This window comes from Komagataella phaffii, chromosome 2, assembly GCF_000027005.1.
Source record: "Komagataella phaffii GS115 chromosome 2, complete sequence".
Taxonomy (NCBI): domain Eukaryota; kingdom Fungi; phylum Ascomycota; class Pichiomycetes; order Pichiales; family Pichiaceae; genus Komagataella; species Komagataella phaffii.
Genome location: NC_012964.1, coordinates 692,600 through 711,952, shown reverse-complemented (window position 1 = coordinate 711,952; position 19,353 = coordinate 692,600). Strand labels below are relative to the sequence as shown.

Genomic DNA, 19,353 nt, shown 5'->3' with positions numbered 1-19,353 from the left:
CATGTTGTGATTATATCCATCGATAAGAAATATTCAAGATGCGTGGTCCAAGTTTGTCTTTGTTTGTTCCCACAAAAAAGTTTAAAGGTAAGGACATGACTAGTGAAGACAGACCAACTGAATCCCTTCAATTCATTGAAATGTTAAAATCGAACGATCGAAAGGTCAATGATGAAAAATTGGCCAGATTTGGACTTCCACCGAAAGAGAAACTTTTCAAGTATGAGATTGTTCCCCAACATGAAGCAGAAACCATTTTTGCAAGCAAGACGAAATTGATGCCTCTGAATATACTTTTTGAAGGCAATGAATCATTGTCACCGGAAGCTACCAGTCCTTTCTATGCAGAGAGTGATCCCTTAACTTCGTATTGTTCAGAAGGTCAAAATTTACCTTGCAAAGTTCGACCGTGTAAAACACCATTTCCTAGCTCCCCCTTGCCTCTTTCAAGCTCTCCTTCACAACAGCATAATTCTGATCTTATATCAGAGCTGGAATTTTCGTCTGAACCTCAGTCCCAATTCTCAGAACTAATTCATAGTGAAACGATTTACACAGCAGAAACGACTTTCGATTCGAAGCCCAATCTTAACGAATCAACTGATCCTCTGGATTCCAGCCAGGAACACCTTATTAGTACCGATACTGTCATAAGCTCTGAGTCAATAATACCACACTCACTGTGAAGATCATTACAAAACACGAAAACACAAAGCCAGTAATAGGGATATGGTTAAAGACCTCCACCTTCTCTTTGGTATATCGACCGATAGAGTGATAATAATTCAGAGCACCTAATACTAATGACAGCAACGAGAGAAGCATAAAAATGGAACCAAATATCGTAAAGAGAATCTTTTTGTCCCCTTCAAGCTTTTCACGTTTCCCGAAGCCAAAGTTAACAAGCATGGCAATACTTGTTAATGAGAGAACAACCCCAAATTTGACCATACTGAGACAATTTCTTTCTATCATCAGCAGGTCACGAGGCTCAGATGTAGTTATGTTCATAACTAGTCGGTTATCCTTGATAGTCGGGTTTGGTCCACCGGGCTGACCTCTTTCCGACATTGTGAGTATGGTTGGAACCACACTTTTCCTATGATGATATTTTGGCAAGATCTTGCTTAAAAGGATATTACTTCTTTTGGGTTTAGTCTCAAATTGTTTTGATTCTCATATTTTTTTTTTTTTTTCTCTTTGCTCTTCTCTACTGAATAAGTTATAATAGCAACGAGGTCCAGTATGTCAAACTATACTCATCTCGAGCCTACCGAGCAACAAGGTGTTGCTACGGTGCTATGTTGCAACTGTGGTGTTCCCATGGATGGTACCACTGGTCTAGTCATGTGTTACGACTGTATAAAACTTACAGTTGATATCACCGAAGGAATTCCAAGGGAGGCAAATGTGTCGTTCTGTAGGAACTGTGAACGTTTTTTGCAACCTCCAGGACAGTGGATCCGTGCAGAATTAGAAAGTAGAGAGCTTTTGGCTTTGTGTCTCAGGAGGTTGAAAGGTTTGAATAAGGTCAGATTGATTGATGCTTCCTTTATCTGGACAGAGCCTCACTCTAGAAGAATCAAAGTTAAACTAACAGTTCAGGGTGAGGCTATGACAAACACTATTATTCAGCAAAGCTTTGAAGTTGAATATGTTGTAATGGCAATGCAATGTCCTGACTGTGCCAAATCATTTACTGCTAATACGTGGAGAGCCGCTGTTCAGGTTCGTCAAAAAGTTCCTCACAAAAGAACCTTCTTGCACTTGGAACAGTTGATTCTAAAGCATAATGCTCATGTTGATACCATTTCTATTAAGGAGGCCAAGGATGGTCTGGACTTCTACTACGCACAGAAAAACCACGCTGCCAAGATGATTGACTTTATCAGTTCCGTGGCCCCTGTCAAATCCAAAAAATCTGAAGAACTTGTGAGTGCAGATATTCATTCAGGAACCTCTACGTATAAGTTTACTTTTTCTGTTGAAATTGTACCCATCTGTAGAGATGACTTAATTGTTCTTCCAAAAAAGTTAGCACATTCCTTAGGAACTATCTCCAGACTGGTAGTTTGCTCCAAAGTTTCGAATACAGTTCAATTTATTGATCCAAACACATTACAAATAGCAGACATAAACTCCAACGTTTACTTCAGAGATCCTTTCCCAGTTCTGTGCAACAGAACAGAGTTAATTGAATTCATTGTGCTCGATGTTGAACCTACTGGAGAGACCAGAGGAAACTATATTCTTGCTGATATTACCGTAGCAAGAGCAGCAGACATGGGTAACAATGATCAAGAATACTATGTAAGATCGCATCTTGGTGGCTTACTGAATCCTGGAGATTCTGCGGATGGATACTTTTTGGCTAATTCGAACTTCAACAGTGACCTTTTTGATGAATTAGACAGCAAGAATGTACTAGATGTAGTTCTGATCAAGAAACACTTCTCCAGAAGTGCAAGAAGAGCTAAGAAGAGAGCTTGGAGACTTAGAAGAATGGCGAAGGAACACCAGGATATTGTCGCTAATGACGAATCTAGACAAGCTAAACAAGAGCAAGAGAAGGCTGAAAGAGATTACGAGATCTTTTTGCAGGAATTGGAGGAAGATCCAGAACTTAGACAAACCGTTAATCTTTATAAGGCTGATGAGCCACCAGCTCCAGAAAATGAGGCTGACATGGATGAAGATGACGATGCCCCTGAAATTGGTGTTGATGAGTTATTAGATGAGCTTGATGAGATGACTCTAGATGAATAATTTGTTGAATTTAGCCCTAAAAGACTATGTACATTACCTTAACAGTAGAATCGTTCCTTTTCTGAGTAGTTTTCGACTCTTACTGTGCGCGCTAGACGGATGCTGTGGGGCCGTATCCTGGACCTTCTACGGTATGTCCAATATATTTCTCTTCCAAAGGACTAACTCACAGGAAAGTAATGTCCGAACAATTTCTTATTTTCACTCCAAAAGGAACTGTTCTTTTCAAAGATGAGGACAGAAAAGTTCCTGATCGGGTTGTAAATGGTCTCATTTCCGATATATTTATTTCTCAAAGGAAAACTTTGACTGGATCTGTCAATAACGAGGAAGAGTTCGAAGATGATGATGTTGGATCTTATAGTCTAGATGGATATACCATCAAGTATGTCAGCAGTTCCCAGCCCACTTGCTACTTCACCTCATGCCACTCTTCTCTTGTCAATGTTCCAAACGAGGGCCAATTTTTAAAAGATATTCAAACGCTTTGGGAGGAGCTCATCACAGCTGATCTTGACTCTGGAGCTTTTCCCGACGAACAAGAGCTGAGAAAGTTTACTAGTTTCTACAACCTGAAGAAGCAAGAACTTTTTAAAAACGTTGGTGTAGAAACTGCCAAAAGCACTTCTACTTCAGAACCACATTCATTATCCCAAAATAAATTGAAGGGAAAGAAACCCCAACTTACTCAAAAGAAGAAAGCTAGAAGATGGGATACCCAGGGCAACCCCATTGAAGATGATGGTTTGGAGGAATCTGATCTGGATTTCTCTTCTACTACTAGCGAGGTCGGGAATCAAGATGTTGGACATTTAGTTGGTGATAATTACGGAAAAACTAAAGATGGTAAGTTTTTGGTAAGCGATATGAAAGAAATTAACGATATCCTGTCTAAACAAAGGGATAAATCTGTCTCTGATGAAAGCACCGGAGCGTTTAGTTTTTTGTCTGGCTTATTCTCAGGTAAAACTGTCACCGAAGATAACCTCACCAAGACTTCCAAATCTCTTTCTGAACACTTAATTAATAAGAATGTGGCTCCAGAAATTGCCAAAAAGCTTGTTGAACGCATTAACAAAAGTTTAGTAGGTACAAAGGTCACTACAAGCATACCCAAGGCTGCTAGGAATGCACTGGAAAAGGAATTGCTCAAATTATTGACCCCAGAAACTTCTATTAACCTATTGAAAGAAATTCAAAGCAAAAAGGCTGCTAGAAAGCCATATGTCATTTCCGTTGTTGGTGTCAACGGTGTTGGAAAATCTACAAACCTTTCCAAACTGGCCTTCTGGTTACTAAGTAATAAGTACAGGGTTCTGATCACTGCTTGTGATACGTTTAGATCGGGGGCTGTCGAACAGTTGCGAGTACACGTAAACAACTTGAAGAAGCTTACTGAGGATGAATCGCACGTTGAACTGTTTCAAGGAGGTTACGGAGGTGCTGATCTGGTATCTAAAATTGCTAAAGGAGCTATACAATACGCAGAGGAGAACAAATTTGATATTGTTCTTTTAGATACTGCAGGAAGGAGACACAATGACGCACAGTTAATGGCACCTTTGCAAGGGTTTGTGAAGGCGGCTAAGCCTGACAAAATCATTATGGTTGGTGAGGCATTGGTTGGTACGGATAGTGTACAGCAGGCAAAGAATTTTAATGGTGCTTTCGGTCCTGGAAGAACACTTGATTTCTTTATTATCAGCAAATGTGACACCGTAGGAGATCTGATTGGAAGTATGGTCAACATGGTTTATGCTACTGGAATACCAATTCTTTTTGTTGGTACAGGTCAAACTTACACGGATCTTCGAACTTTGAGTGTGGATTGGGCTGTAGATACTTTGATGTCCTGAAAATATATAATACATGAAGTCTAATTTACTTACTTTGAAGTCTGCTGTTCTTTCGTTTTGCGTTCTTGATTTTGTTATTCTTTCTCTTTTCACCGAACCCCTCTCTTTCCATCGCCATTAAGGCTTCTCTCTTAGCTGCACCAGTTTTGTGCAGGGAGGTTTCTATAACTTTGTTATCAGTGACCAGTTCGTACTTGTCCATTTTCTTGTTGATCCTTTCTTCGATGGCCAGCACTCTTTTGACATCTTGTTCGGTAACGAAACTCAAGGATTCACCCTTACGACCAGCACGTGCTGTTCTACCTACTCGGTGGATATAATCATCTGGGTCAGCAGGCATATCGTAGTTGACAACCAACTCCACTGAGGGTATATCCAATCCTCTGGAAGCTACGTCCGTGGCAATCAAGATTCTAGCAGCACCAGCTTTGAATCTATGCAAAGAGTTTATTCTCTCTATTTGAGGCATCTCAGAATGAAGGGAAGCCACCCTAAACTCCAGATTCCTCAAAGTTCGTCTCAAAAGTTCTGCGGTTTGTGTTCTATTAACAAAGACAATGACGGTAGAATCTGCGTTTTCTTCCAATGCCAAGACAGCATTCAAATAAGCCTCTTTGACATAGGACGGTATGAATAGATAATTTGTTGTCAAAGTTGCGGGAATGGCCACTTTATCGACAGACTCAACTTCATGTACGAATACAGGAAGTTTGCCTTCAGGCACAGGTTTTTCTTTCAAAGCTCTAACTTCATCCGTGACAGTGGCTGTAAATAGCAATGTTTGCCTCTTCTCGGGAGGAGGCAACACTTTGAAGCATCTTTCCAAGTCGCTTCCAAAACTGTTACTCAATAATCTATCAGCTTCGTCTAATACCAAAAACTTGATTTTTCTCAGCCCGCCGATGGTTTCTTCACCACTGCTGAGAATATGATCAGCCAGTCTACCCGGGGTGGCAACGACAAAATGCGGCCTTCTTTGTAGCTCTAAGGCCTGTTGGACGATATCCCCACCACCTAGAATTACGGAAACTTTAATATTCATACTGGCACCAAGCGCAGCGTATTGTTCTGCGATTTGAAGGGCCAACTCTCTTGTAGGTGTAAGAATTAATCCAAACACACCATAAGGATCTTCTGACCATTTTGTAAGCATTGGGGCTGCAAATGCAATGGTTTTACCAGATCCTGTTTTAGCTCCTCCAATACAATCATAACCTGCAAGAATTTTTGGAATAGTGGCTTCTTGGATCTTTGAAGGCGTGTATATCTTCATTGCATCAAGCGACTCGCAAAGCCACTTGCTGACTCCCAGCTCTTCGAACTTTACCATAACTTTAGTGTATGGAAAATGATTTGCAAGGGAAGAAAAAAAAATATTTAGCGATGAGATAAGTAGAAAAGATGTTGGATGCCTTCTAACGATCAAGTAGCTGTTATATGAGAATACATCCAAATCAGATCTTTGAGAGAGTGGGCCTGCGTCCCACTGGAAGCAAACATCAACAAGAACAGATCTCGCCCTAGTGATAATTTAAAGCCATTCTGTAGTTTTTTTTCCTACAATGAGCTTTTCAAGACTGCGAAACTCATCTCAGTCTCGGTTCTTCAGATCTGGAAATCAGGCGGACGCGCGCTATTGTATCGTTTCCGTGTTTACATCTAGACCATCAATCAACATGACACAAATGGTAAGCAAACAGAGTTCACCGTATTCTAACCACCTGGTATGGATTGCACATTACTAACCCCTCGAAGCAGTATGATGTCGTGAAACTGGTTGATCAAGAAACCAAAAGAATAATACCGACAACCGTGAACCTGACCACGGCCGTGAACACTAAACCATATCCTTTGCAAGATCTTTCCGATTTGAAAGAACAGGAAGCATTTGTAGTACGAGATATACTGTACTGTTTACAAGGGAACGAAGGTGATTACGTGAGGTTCAGCAAGAACTTTAATGAACAGGATTTAAGGTCAATTTTGGAAGGTCCTGATTATAGAATAGCAAAGAACCTGGATGTTACCTTGAAAGACATGACCAACAGACTGCTCAAGTATGGAAAAATGTACTACAGTTTGACAAAGTTTGTTGAGGTTTACGATTCCCAATTTTATGGAGCTACCATGCAAAGGCTTTGTAATGAAATTAGAGACTTTCTGAAAGAGCACGATCAGATAGTGCTGGAACTTGAAAGACGGTTTATGATGGACCCTCATTTTTCAATAGGTATTTTGAATCAACTTATTGAAGAATCAGGAGAGAAAATGCGCACATTGTACGAAATCATCACATCGCTCAATGAGGTAAACAGATCAAATTTGGCAACAGTTGACGATGTATTCAAGACAATGCTCAAAACTATCAAAGAAGACTTGAAGCATGATGACTCCTTGTACATGCAAACGGAACTCAATAACAAAACTAGAATAATAAAAGGGGGTATAATACTGCGCATTGTCCAGGATAAAATGGAAAGAATAAGAGGTGATCAAACACGATTTGAGGCTTTAAAGAAGACATTTGATAGAATAAGTCTCCCCTATATCGAAATGTTACATAAATGGCTTACGTTTGGAAAAATTGATGACCCTTTTGATGAGTTTTTCATAGTGGAACAAAGTTCCAAGAACACTCTAATCAACTACGACAGCAAATTCTTGCTACGAAAGAATTACATTATTCGTCAATTCGAACATAGGGAATTACAAAGGAAAGTACTGTTGACCGGGAAGTATTTGGATGTATTGAGGTGTCTGCCTGTAGACATCGTTGAGAATGATACATCTAATCATAAGATTGAGTCATTGGAGACTGATGATTTATTCTTTTATGTGGAACAAAAATATCTGCGGGCAAATAAATTGGTCACAGAATTGTTTATGAAAGGTTACAAATTTCTGACTATTCTGGAGGCCTTAAAGTCCACACTATTATTTTCCAACGGCGTGTTTCTCAATGACTTCCTAGCACATTCTATGAGCGATATGCTACGAGACAAATCAAAGGCCTCTTTAAGCAAAATAGAAAGAAACTTTGAGAAAACATTCAGGCCTCAACTTATGGCGACTCCAAGATCAAAGTTAGTTGGTAATCTTGTCAATATCAACGTTCAATCTGATAACCTATATACTTTCCTTGAAAGTATCCTTAACATACAGCAAATTGATGCTGAAGAGGTGTTTAATTCATCTGACCTTAACAGCTTGAAAAGATATCTTAACAAAACTCTCACCAAAAACACTGCCGAAGTTGTCATTAGCCCGTTGGATAATTACTTAGTGTATTATCTTTCGTTAAACATTGAGTTTCCATTTCCTCTCAATTTACTATTGACAAACACAATAATTACACAATTCCAACTGGTTGGAAGAAATGTTATGATAACCAATGTCGTTGAAAAGCTACTAGAATCGTCTTGGAAGGAAATAAATTACCAAAGGTTTTGGTGTTTCAATTTTCCCAATCGGAGTATTAGAAAATGGATACTGCGTTTGAGATACCTACATTCAAATATAAAGCAATTTGTGTCTGCATTCCATTTATATCTGAGCTTCGATGTGATTGAGGGTTCATTTAGTGAAATGGAAACCCAGTATCAGCATTTTGCAAGTACTGCGGACAGTGACTTCGAAAAATACTTCGTCTCTCTGCAAAAGTGGCTGAACACTATGATGCAAAATTCCTTGCTAATGAATGAGACGCTTGTACAAATTTCTAGAAGAATGTTCGAGTTTGTGCTTACTTTTCACACTTTTGTAATGTCTTTGAGAAAGAATCTGATTCTTTTGGACGAGAACCTCTTCGACCAATATGCCTCTAAACTAGGGGAGAAACAGTTTGACCCTGAAAAGAATAGGGAAAGGGTCATCAAGATGAAACATATAATAAATGAATACGAGAAGAAATTTGAGTCTAGCTTGAACACCTTTGTGCAAGCTTTGAACTATTACTCTCGGTTGGAGTCTTCCAGCTTTTCAGTCTTAGCAGGTTACCTGGATTCCATATTGAAGAATAGGAAATGAATAACGGATGATTATATTGGTGCTTCTATTATTAATATTTACCTGTGCATTTAGCCATCATTTCAATAACCATCTCAATATTTTCGTTTTTCATTGCGCAACACGGGACTATATCCATTTTTTTCTCTTGTGTATATTCCTTTAACATCTGGAACTTTTCTTTCGTTCCCTCAACGTCAGCTTTTGTTGCCACAACTAATATATTCTTACCGTGCAATCTTGACTCCGTCATCTCCGCTAACAAGATCTCTAGATCGTTGATTGGATTCTGTCCCACTAAAGATATGACAAACACTAGTCCGCCAGAACGCTCCACGTGCCTCAGAAAGCTTATTCCCATACCTCTATTCTCGGATGCTCCCTTAATAATACCAGGAATATCTGCAACTGTGAATGGTTCTTTATCAATGCCCATGGGGATAGTTCCAATAGTTGGTTGTAATGTTGTAAATTCCCAATGCCCAACTCTAGGTCTTGCATTAGAAATGGCTCTTAAAAGGGTGGATTTGCCTGCATTTGGTAATCCCACAAGTCCCAGGTCAGCCAATAACTTAAGTTCAAACACGAAAGTCTGTTCTAGCCCGGGTCTTCCAACTTTTGAAAATCGGGGGTTTCTTATATCATCAGTAAGGAAATGCATGTTTCCTAAACCTCCCTTTCCTCCCTTCAAAAGAAGAAGAGGCTCTTTCATCGGACTATCCAGATCTATGCCTTCAAGAGGAAAAATGTCATTATGAAGTTCAGCCTTTGTTTGCTCTTTGTCATAAGCTGTCATGTTCTTTTTCAGTTTAACAAAAAAGTCTCTTGCCATGTGATATTCTTGATCTCTGTCTTTGAAAATCCATCCTTCCCCTGGTTGATAGCTGTTCCTGAAAAACTGGATATTTTCCGGTTTATATGCTAGGTAATCCTCACCTACGGCTTTGATGTGGAATGCTAATGACCTTTTTTGTTTTTGGCTCTTTCTGATAGCCAATGGATCTGGACACCACTGAATATGAGTTCCTACTGGGACTTCAATCACCACATCTCTACCCCTTTTACCATCCAGTTGGTTCTTTTCTCCGCTCGATCCGTCTTCAGCAAGATATCTGGAACTGAGCTTGTGTAAAGAGTGCATATGACTTGCTGTTTGTACGTAGATGTCTCCCCCAGTACCACCATCACCTCCATTAGGCGGTCCTTTAGAACGGTTAGCTTCTCTTAAGAAAGAAACAGCACCATTTCCACCCCTTCCAGAGCGTAGTTTTAAAACCCTTATATCAGAAAATGGCTGTGAAGATTCGGCTTTGGGTCGTTGATTGTAACTTAGATTCGAAAATGCTGAAGAGTTCAGGAAATAATTGGAGGCTGGCACCGAGATCGTAAAGAAAGGATCCTCCACAGAATCGGGACGTTTCACAATAGTATAAGGCTCTGGTGTCGTTGATTCTTGTGTTGGATTAGGGAATTTTTCCACGGTGAAAGTGCTTTGGTCGTTGGTCAGCTCTGTATCAGATTTCTTTGACATAGAGGCCACTTTACCCAACCATTTCATATTCTCTTTTTGCGTGGGAGCATTGTCTGGGACAGACGACTCTAGTGACGATCTTAAGTATCTCGCATTGGAGAAACTACGTCGAAAAACTCTGTTGAACATGAATGTTTCAGAGAAGACGAAAGAATAGAAAATCTGATATAAGCATGAAATATATGTGTATAAAAAAAAGAGCTCGCACCCAGGTTCGAACTGGGGACCAACAGATTTGCAATCTGGCGCGCTACCACTGTGCCATACGAGCAATTCGAATACTTTAGTGAAGAGTGATCACTATCTGATTTATTCAATATTTGTGTGGAATTTGTGGAACTTTGAAGTAGTTGCTGTTTTCAAGAGGATATTGGCCAATAGAGGGATACAAAGTACTTTATTAATTTCAATGCAGCTCACACTGAAGCAAGTAGTCAATTGAGCTAAACATCATTCTGTAGTTATTCATCATACTTGAATCTTATTCCTTTTGAATAAGTCCTATGGGTCAAGCAGAAATTTCAAAGCTTTGAGTATTGGAACGAACCCTCACCTCAAGTCCATAACATTCATAAGCATTGTAATTGTCTTAGAGCCTACATCTATTATTAATTACCAGCCTCTATAGACAGCCCATTGAAGGATTTGTACGATCAATACAGGATTACCCCTGAAGAAACAATTACAATACAAGTGATTCATAATGGTACTCAATTAAAAGGATACACCTAAATAACTTACAATTTAGACATGGCAGCAATATCGGTGGATTGGACGTGGTCCTCATCCTCCTCAATCAACTGTTGCAAGTCAGCAAGAGAGACCTTTTCGTCCTCAACAACAAGGTTGATTTGCAGCTTCTTGATACCAAATCCGACAGGTACGAATGTGTGAGCACCCCAGACCAGACCGTCCCATTTGATGGCCTTGACGTTGTCCAACAAATCTTGCATGTTGGTTTCGTCATCCCATGGCTTGACGTCCAAAGTAACCAAAGACTTGGCAGCTGGGCCAGGTCCCTTAGCAGCCTTCTTAGCAGCGTAAGCAGCCAATCTTTCTTGCTTCAGCTTTTCAGCAGCCTCATCCTCTTCTTCATCGTCGGAACCGAAGAAGTCAACGTCTTCCTCTTCTTCAGCAAGCTCAGCAGCAACAGCAGCTGCTGGAGCGTTGCCTTCTGGCAATGTGTCGAACTCGTCAGTGAAAGAAGCGATGTGGTTGAACCATCTAGCAAAGTTTGGAGCTTGCTTTTGGAAAGCCTTGTAGACGACTACATCAATTTGAGTTGGAGAAGTACTAAAGAAACTTGTTAGTAAAATATTAACTTTGAAATGGATCGCAAAGTTTCCTTGTGGACAAATTAGTAATAGTCAGAGGTATATGAAAATATTTGGTTTTAGATCATCTCGTGGGTCTTGAAGCCACGTCGTAAACACGGACCAAGTGTTATCATCATTCGATAATTTGCCTGCACAAGGAAACTTTCGGAGCAAATGTAATGCTAATAAACGTACCCATCGATGTAAGACTTGTCAGCCAATAAATCGTTCAATTCGCTGATAGTTTCAACTTTAGAGAAATCGGAGAAGGACATTTGTATGATATGAGGAAGAGAAGAAAAAAAAGAGGGAGAGGTCGGAGAAATATACTTCCAAGTGGTTAGTAGCGCCCGAAAAAAATTGGGTGAAAAATGGTTCTCTTAGGTAAACTAGGGTACAGAATTTGTGTGGTAGGCGCGTAAATTTCTGTACTAGTGATTTGATCCATGAGGGTTGAGAAATCTCAACCTAGCGTATCTCTTGTAGAATAAACATAAACTGTCAAAGCTAACATGGCACCTGTTTTAGAAAAGCCACTATTCCCCCAGGCGCTAAGTTCCTCGTTTGCATCCAGAACACGGAATGGGGAGACTGGAATTTTCATAAGTGCTGCAGCTCCCAGGTCTACCAAGCGAAACACTGCGGTCGTTAATTATGCTGAGTTTGAGCGAGACTTTGAAGAAGACGATAAGGATGAAGACTTTTACGATGATCTTGTCGATATTTCATTGATGGCAAACAGGAGTAATAACTCCAACTCTCATATCAACGTGAGTTCCAATTTTCAAGGTAAGGAGGCGGTGCCCACGGTTGGAACTACGTTTTCAGACCAGCAAATCCTGTATAACTCTTCACTACCCGAGCTGGTGATACCCATCAAGATCAACATTGAGTACAATGGAAACAAGATTCAAGATTGTTTTCTATGGAATATCAACGAAACTTTGATCACTCCTGAATCATTTGCAGCCATATTCTGTAATGACATGGAATTACCAAACTCGTGTATTCAGCAGATAGAGACTCAAATCAACAACCAAATTGAAGAATTTTCTCCGTTTGTGACATTACAATTCCCTAAAGATGGTGTCGACAGTAAACACTGCGTGATACAGGTATCCGTCAATATTGGAAAACAGCTGTATGAAGATCAAATAGAATGGGATCTAAACAATGATTCATACACTCCTGAACAGTTTGCCCATGATGTTGTTAGTGACATGGGATTAGCGCCAGAGTTTAAGCCTGCCATCTCCGTAGCTATCCATGAGCAGCTTCTCAAACTAAAGAAAGAGTATGTTGAGAACCCCCAATTGAACATATTCCAGCAACATAACCTTCCCAGATACAACCAGTGCTATCAAAAGCAACCAAATATATATGATGTTTCTTCTGATTACCAAGGATTACGTTATGATAAGGATGCTGGAGAAAAATGGACTCCACGGGTGGAGTTCTTATCTCAATGGGAGATCGAGAAGAGGGAGATTGAACGTGAGAGAAATATCAGAAGAATGAAAAGGGAAAGTATGAGACATGGAGAGGATAGAAACAAGAGAAGGGCCACCCGTCGTAAGTATGACGATGACGGCTTGAGATTGTGAGCTATGTTAGCACTGTATTATAAAATATATTATTTATATTATAAACCACCATAAATATATAACACATATCGAAATACGAATACGCGAGTATGATAATCTTTCTCATAAACAAATCTTGATCACCAAAATGTCTGACATTGTGAAGGAGTTTCTGCTCTCAAAGTCTTCTTTTGAAGATATAATAAGCAGAAACAAATTCACTGGACTTGCAAAAAAGAACTGCCGGGGACTGAATCCTTCAGTCATTAACTTGCTCTATGAATCGCTCCGAGACCAGAAGAATACGGACCTGCAGGCAATCAAAACCAGCCTTGACAAAGATCCAGGTACCATTGATACTCCGTCAAGTGTAGATATTCTGAGAGATTCAGATATGGAGATTAACAAGACCATTTTTATTTCAGCTCTGGAAAATGTCGTTGATCATTTGAGATCTGTAGAAGAGGGATTTGACCAGGAAATTGATCAGTTACAAAAACAGTGCGATTATAAACTTGGCGAAATCGAAAATATGGTGGACCAACTGAGTGACCTCAAGTATGGTAATATTGATTTTCTAGATTCTATTGATGAAGTAGTGGAGTCGCTGAAAAGTGTAGAAACAAAAATCATGGATTGTCAATGAGAGACGGTTATGCATAGGCCAAATCATCCACTATACCAACAGGGATTTCGTCTCCACACCACCGGTAAGCATCAAATTTCCAGTTTAAAGTGCAAGCCGTTTGAATTCCGTAACCGTATCCCTCATGAAACTTCAAACCACCAGTGGTCATGTCTTTCAAAAATACGAGACGTTCAATCCGTGAGTGCAGCAAAGCCATACAGCACATTGGACACGGCTCATGAGTGGTATATATAACACAGTCTAACAAGAGATAACTTTTGGGGTCGTTCTGTTGCAATTTGGCAACATCTCTGATCGCTAACATTGTACTATGATGGAGTTGATGATTTTTACGCTCATCCTGTTTGATAGTCAAGACCTTGCCCTTTCGATCGGCTACCATTGTGAAAATTGGCAACTCATCTTTCAAAGGTGGAGAAACTGATAGCTCACTTATCTTCCTCAAGTTTTCACTTATTTCCTGGATATCAAGCCGTATACTATTCAACTCTTGAACTATCGGGTTACCCTTCCAAACGATTGGCCAAATCTTTGACCACTCAGTACATAATTCCTTTGTTGGTGGATAGTTTGACGGAACGTTAACCCTTCGTAGTTTTCCGTCTACTTTAAGCAATGCATTCACTTCCTCCTCTGATTGTAGTTTTGAAGTTTCTCCGATCAAAACATCCAACACAGTGCTATTTCCTGTTTCAGATTCAACTGTCCTTTTTTGAAACTTCTTTAGGAAAGGCAATAAATGGAAATTTTTCAGTTCCCTTAGCATGCCATTCACCTTTGAGGAGTCTTTTGGGTTGATTTCCATAACCCAGACTTCCTGCATATTCATATTTTCCTGCCCTATCCCATCTTTAATTAACTTTTGTAAACAGTTATCAAATATTCCATCTTTAAAGTCTATCTTGTGTGGAGATTCCTTCATGTAGGTGTCGTCATGTAACAACAGAAAATATTCCAGATAATAAATTTCAGCGATTACGTAACGCGCCTATCTTGTTGAGAGATTGTTCTCAAGACGCCAATTTGATAAACAAGCCATATGTTACGCAAAAATTGCTAATTCTAATGTTGCTGAAAAGGTGGCTTGATGAGAGGGATATAGTTCTTAGGGGATTTCAAAGTAGCCAATTGAAACGATTTTTGAATGTTGAAGTGGAGCATTGCCCAGTGGACATTAACGTTAGACTGGACAACGAACTTGATCAATTGAGCCATAACGAGATCATAGATTATGTCATCAAGCAATTGATCAAAGCAAACAAACAACATTGTGTTTCAATTGGTTATAAAGCCGGAGAATCGGTCGGGGCTGAGTATTACTGCGAGGCAAGTAGCTTTCAAGTGAATGTGCTGAAATCAAGTGAATGGAGAATTCTCCACGAGTCCATGGGGAGCCCTCTCTTTATTGATTTGCTTATCAACTACAAAGGTTGCATGCCTCATGATTCAACTTTTATACAATTGTTTGGCCCTCTGGACGAGGTACCTTCGAACAAGAACTCAAGGAATTCTCAGACTTTTCGTTTGCGAAATTTACTACGGTTTAGGCAAAAGTTATCGCCAATTCCGGAGACTCCCTTACAATTAATAAGGATAATGCTTGTCAGAGGATCTGAGTTTGATCCTAATCTTGAAAAGGCCAGAGAGTTGTGCAACAGAATTTATTATAAACATTCCCGCTGCAAGTACATGTATATATACGACTCGATATGTTCACCAAAGAGGGAGAGATGTTCAGATAATTTTGACTATGCACTAGAAAAGAAGAAAGTCGTAAAATTTGTACTTGTCATTTGCGACACAATTTTTCCACTGGAACTATTTGGTGACAAATTCAACAAAAGGATGGCCTTTAAGAATATATCGAAGTTTCTCCTGTCTTCCAAGGAAGATTCCTTTTCAGTTAATGACTTTGCCAACAGAATTAAACTGAATTCGATAACGTGGTTAAGAAATAATCCCCAAACAGGAAATCGTCCATGCAATAAACAAGAGTTTCGACTCAAACAAAACGTTTTTTTCCATTTTATTGAGTGGCTCTTCAAAACGTTTCTTCGAAATTTGGTTGCGAGCTTTTTTTATGTTGTTGAAAGAGCTTCAAGCTCTGAGATATTATACTATGATCCACGAGTTTGGCGAAAGATATCAAAGCCATATGCCGATTCTCTTTTTTCCAAAACGTTTGCAAAAATGCAAGCAACAAATCCAAATCCAAGTTGCCAAAAGTCAATTCTAAGAATTTTGCCCAAGAAACATGATTTCAGACCTATTGCAGCGTCAGCATCTCGTGACATTCATTTCATCCTAGATATGATGGCGCGGTTAAGACCAACCTCTAAAATATTGCAGGACCTACGCCCCGACTTTTTGAAAATATCTCCTTCCCAAATACCCAAGACAGTGTATACTTTCAAACAGAAGCTATTAAGGCACCATGAATGCTTACCTCAAGTTTATGCAATAAAATTTGATATCAAAAATTGTTTTGACAGTTTACCAAGACAGAAGATACTTCAATGTTGCCAAAAAATACTACCCGAGAGAACTTTCTTTTTGTCATCCTCTTACAATTACAACGAAACACCAAATCGGTTATACTCTACTCAAAAACTATTCACAGATGTAAATTTATCGTCAGATAGAACACCAGATGGGCTAATTCATAGGAATAAAGTCACAAAACTAAACAGAACTGCGCTCTTAGAGATCATAAAAGAGAGTTTGGACCAACCATTAGTGAGTAAGGCTGGAACATACCAAAGGAAAATAGGTGTTTTCCAAGGCCATTCGCTTTCTTCAACCTTTTGTGACGTTGTTTACGATCAATTGGTCCTTGAATACTTCGCCAATATATTGGACGATGAGAACTCTCTACTAATGCGTTTTGCAGACGACTTCCTAATACTCTCAACATCTTGGACAACGATCGACGATGTTCGCAAAAGAGCAAGCCTTGGTTTCCCTGATTATAATGCCTTCACGAATAAAGACAAGACAATAGCCCATCATAATTCCCAAACGTTCGAACTAATGTATTGTGGAGTTTCAATCAACTTACAAGAGCTCACAACTTCAAGGATTTCCACGGATTTTCCAATTTCAAATTTGCCCCCATTTTATTCAGAAAAGCTATTTTCGAAATTGCTGACATTATTCAGATTCCGAGTTTCACCAAAAATTATCTTCTATAACCCCCCCGAAGCTCAATGGAAAACTGTTCAATGTGCTTGGGATAACATAATGCTTCTTCTAAAAAAGAATAAGGTCAGGAAATTTCCGGTTAAACGATTCTGCAAAGATTGTAACGAATATCTTAGATCTTTGAACATTGAAGGTAGTCTACAGATATAGAAAAAAATCAAAGATAACCGTAATTTCCTTTTAAATTCTGTTCATCTTTCAATTTACGAATCTTTTCTGTTTCTTCAATTCCTCCGGATTTTTTCAACTTTTGGCCTTCTACAAAACCACCCAATTCTTCTTGAAATTCGTTAACCATAGTCAATTGTTTCTGTTTCTCTCTTAACCTTTCTGCTCTTTCTATAGCCTCAACTCTGTTTTGATGGTCAGGCTGCAGTAGCTCAACTTCAGACATTAACGCAGTCCTCACATTGTTCAAATTTTCACCAGGCTCCGGAATTGGTAGATTAGGTGTTATTTTTGATGCTGGTGTTTTTTCCAATTGTTCGCAACATTCTTCAACAAGTGAAAACGTCTCATACGCTCTAGCTAAATCTTCATTCAGATCTTCTACAAGTTCTTCTTGAAGATTGAGGAACTTTTGTTCCTCGCAAACAGTGTTAAGCTCAGATTCCCAGATCTTTTTCCAAGTTTCTTTCTCGTTAGCAATATATTCAGACACCTTTTTAAGATCAGCTTTAGCTTCTTCAATCTCCTTGGACACGTACTGCAAATTTTTCTTGGAAGGTCTGGCTCTTCTCGTAGACACGTCCTTCCTTAAACCTTCAATGATATCTTGCAAGTCATCAGTTTTTGTAAGAAGTGTTTCACATTCGACCGAGAGTCGTTCCTGGCTATTTATCATGATCGTTCGGTTGGCAGAGTGCGATGATGACACATTTGCGCTTTGAAATTGTTGCAGCTTTTCCAAAAGAGAATGAACGGTTTTGGTAAAATTGTTCTTGTTATCTGAGTATACCTGTTTTGCCTTAGAAAGGTCTTGACGAATTGAAACCAGTTCGTCAAGATCAGCATTGCTTAAAGCAGCACCATTCACCATAGTTTTAGAACTACTAGAATCATCAGTTGCAGCAATTGATGGGTTCCTATTGTTTGTAGCGACAATGTCCTTCACTTCAGAAAGGACATTCGTTTGCACTTCAGAGACTTGTAACTTCAATGAACTTAGTTGAGCTTCCAATCCTTTAATTAATATAGTAGTTGGATCAGGAACGTTAAGGGACAAAATGGTGCCCTCTTGAATATCACCGAGGTAGCTCTCCTCCAGCTCGTATCTAACACTAACTTTAGGATCTTCTATATAAATATCTGGAAATGCATCAGTACCAGGGGAATAGGAAAACTTTTGTATGAACAAAAGCCGCAAGGAAGTCAATGAAGTTGGTATGGATATGTTCGCTTTCTTAGTTTCTTGATGAAGCTTCAAATATATGTGGACTCTTTCACCATCGGGCGCATGAGAAGACTTACTACCAGAAGGCGAATTAGTTTGACCCACTTCAGAGGTCAACGCTGGAACGTTGGAAGACGCAAACCGAGAAGACGATTTTACACTTTCAGGTGATTTAGAAAGTGATCTCGCCGCAGAATTTGGATTTGATAATTCCTGATATGGCGACTTTGAGCCTGTGGGATTTGGCACTGGGTATTCTCTTTCTGGAACAAAATTGGCTAACTTGGCGTACTGATAGGCTGAAAATCTTCTTGATGCTCGTCTTTTAAGGGATTCTTCTTTCTGTAATTTAGCCAAAGGATCCTTCGACTGTGGAGAATTGTCAGCGCTACTGCTACTTCTTTGGGAATAGGCCTTGCTTACAGGAGGTCCCGACACAGACCGCTGAGAAGAATGAGCAGAAAGATTTCTACCCAAATTTTTTGAGTCTTCAATCTCTCTCATTTGTTGTTGTTTTTCCTTCAACTTTGTGATCAAATTTGTGATTATCTTTCTGATATCTGGAAGGTACTTATCCAATGTTTGTTGGGACTGCTCCTCATATATAGCAGCCTGTAAAATAACCCTTAGATCTCTTGGAATGTCACCAATGTTCGTGATATCTACACCAGCTTGCTGGAAAGTTCGGCAGGCCAGTTTGAAAACATTACCTAACTGAACATAAGCATCAGAGACATCGGCGGCGCTGCTGGTACCTTTAGCCCAGCGGGTCAGGGTCTCGACCAATCGCTTTGTATTCACCAAGACACTGGTAGCACTGTAGTGACTGCTATGTCGCTGTCCATTGCTTGTATCAGACATTGTTGTTGACCCGGTGGGTGAAGCAGATCTTGAGGAAGCAAGGATATGCATATAATCCTAAGTTGACAGTATAGTACTAGGACAGAGACCATCACGTGAGCAAGACATGTAAATAATTGAGAAAGGCTCGCGTTCCTTCACATCAATTGGCAGATTTATATCAATCAGGTAGACCATAGCGATAGTTGTTTA

The 19,353-nt window shown here is 39.6% G+C and overlaps 12 protein-coding genes across 12 annotated transcripts; 6 read left to right on the top strand and 6 right to left on the bottom strand.

Annotated features, from left to right (window-relative positions):
• Window positions 1–38: 38 nt before the first annotated feature.
• Window positions 39–686, top strand: PAS_chr2-1_0382 (Hypothetical protein; the record flags this gene model as incomplete). Its single annotated transcript, XM_002491239.1, has 1 exon — window positions 39–686. One exon carries the CDS (start codon window positions 39–41, stop codon window positions 684–686), a length of 648 nt encoding a protein of 215 aa, XP_002491284.1.
• Window positions 649–1,071, bottom strand: PAS_chr2-1_0381 (Hypothetical protein; the record flags this gene model as incomplete). Its single annotated transcript, XM_002491238.1, has 1 exon — window positions 649–1,071. One exon carries the CDS (start codon window positions 1,069–1,071, stop codon window positions 649–651), a length of 423 nt encoding a protein of 140 aa, XP_002491283.1.
• A 174-nt stretch (window positions 1,072–1,245) lies between these two features.
• Window positions 1,246–2,766, top strand: PAS_chr2-1_0380 (60S ribosomal export protein NMD3; the record flags this gene model as incomplete). The annotated part of the gene is made up of 1 exon (XM_002491237.1): window positions 1,246–2,766. One exon carries the CDS (start codon window positions 1,246–1,248, stop codon window positions 2,764–2,766), a length of 1,521 nt encoding a protein of 506 aa, XP_002491282.1.
• A 179-nt stretch (window positions 2,767–2,945) lies between these two features.
• Window positions 2,946–4,622, top strand: PAS_chr2-1_0379 (Signal recognition particle (SRP) receptor-alpha subunit; the record flags this gene model as incomplete). Its single annotated transcript, XM_002491236.1, has 1 exon — window positions 2,946–4,622. The coding sequence occupies one exon, from the start codon at window positions 2,946–2,948 to the stop codon at window positions 4,620–4,622; it is 1,677 nt and encodes a 558-aa protein (XP_002491281.1).
• A 25-nt stretch (window positions 4,623–4,647) lies between these two features.
• On the bottom strand, window positions 4,648–5,952 carry PAS_chr2-1_0378 (Putative ATP-dependent RNA helicase of the DEAD-box family; the record flags this gene model as incomplete). Its single annotated transcript, XM_002491235.1, has 1 exon — window positions 4,648–5,952. One exon carries the CDS (start codon window positions 5,950–5,952, stop codon window positions 4,648–4,650), a length of 1,305 nt encoding a protein of 434 aa, XP_002491280.1.
• A 232-nt stretch (window positions 5,953–6,184) lies between these two features.
• On the top strand, window positions 6,185–8,648 carry PAS_chr2-1_0377 (Component of the microtubule-nucleating Tub4p (gamma-tubulin) complex; the record flags this gene model as incomplete). The annotated part of the gene is made up of 2 exons (XM_002491234.1): window positions 6,185–6,310; window positions 6,381–8,648. The coding sequence occupies 2 exons, from the start codon at window positions 6,185–6,187 to the stop codon at window positions 8,646–8,648; spliced, it is 2,394 nt and encodes a 797-aa protein (XP_002491279.1).
• Window positions 8,649–8,679: 31 nt separating this feature from the next.
• PAS_chr2-1_0832 (uncharacterized protein) lies at window positions 8,680–10,287 on the bottom strand (the record flags this gene model as incomplete). Its single annotated transcript, XM_002491233.1, has 1 exon — window positions 8,680–10,287. The coding sequence occupies one exon, from the start codon at window positions 10,285–10,287 to the stop codon at window positions 8,680–8,682; it is 1,608 nt and encodes a 535-aa protein (XP_002491278.1).
• A 608-nt stretch (window positions 10,288–10,895) lies between these two features.
• On the bottom strand, window positions 10,896–11,749 carry PAS_chr2-1_0376 (Putative GTPase, member of the Obg family; the record flags this gene model as incomplete). Its single annotated transcript, XM_002491232.1, has 2 exons — window positions 10,896–11,451; window positions 11,670–11,749. 2 exons carry the CDS (start codon window positions 11,747–11,749, stop codon window positions 10,896–10,898), a joined length of 636 nt encoding a protein of 211 aa, XP_002491277.1.
• A 237-nt stretch (window positions 11,750–11,986) lies between these two features.
• Window positions 11,987–13,078, top strand: PAS_chr2-1_0375 (Component of the RSC chromatin remodeling complex; the record flags this gene model as incomplete). The annotated part of the gene is made up of 1 exon (XM_002491231.1): window positions 11,987–13,078. One exon carries the CDS (start codon window positions 11,987–11,989, stop codon window positions 13,076–13,078), a length of 1,092 nt encoding a protein of 363 aa, XP_002491276.1.
• Window positions 13,079–13,710: 632 nt separating this feature from the next.
• Window positions 13,711–14,628, bottom strand: PAS_chr2-1_0374 (Subunit of tRNA-specific adenosine-34 deaminase; the record flags this gene model as incomplete). The annotated part of the gene is made up of 1 exon (XM_002491230.1): window positions 13,711–14,628. One exon carries the CDS (start codon window positions 14,626–14,628, stop codon window positions 13,711–13,713), a length of 918 nt encoding a protein of 305 aa, XP_002491275.1.
• A 143-nt stretch (window positions 14,629–14,771) lies between these two features.
• On the top strand, window positions 14,772–17,057 carry PAS_chr2-1_0373 (Reverse transcriptase subunit of the telomerase holoenzyme; the record flags this gene model as incomplete). Its single annotated transcript, XM_002491229.1, has 1 exon — window positions 14,772–17,057. One exon carries the CDS (start codon window positions 14,772–14,774, stop codon window positions 17,055–17,057), a length of 2,286 nt encoding a protein of 761 aa, XP_002491274.1.
• A 7-nt stretch (window positions 17,058–17,064) lies between these two features.
• On the bottom strand, window positions 17,065–19,212 carry PAS_chr2-1_0372 (Actin-and formin-interacting protein, involved in actin cable nucleation and polarized cell growth; the record flags this gene model as incomplete). The annotated part of the gene is made up of 1 exon (XM_002491228.1): window positions 17,065–19,212. The coding sequence occupies one exon, from the start codon at window positions 19,210–19,212 to the stop codon at window positions 17,065–17,067; it is 2,148 nt and encodes a 715-aa protein (XP_002491273.1).
• Window positions 19,213–19,353: the final 141 nt, after the last annotated feature.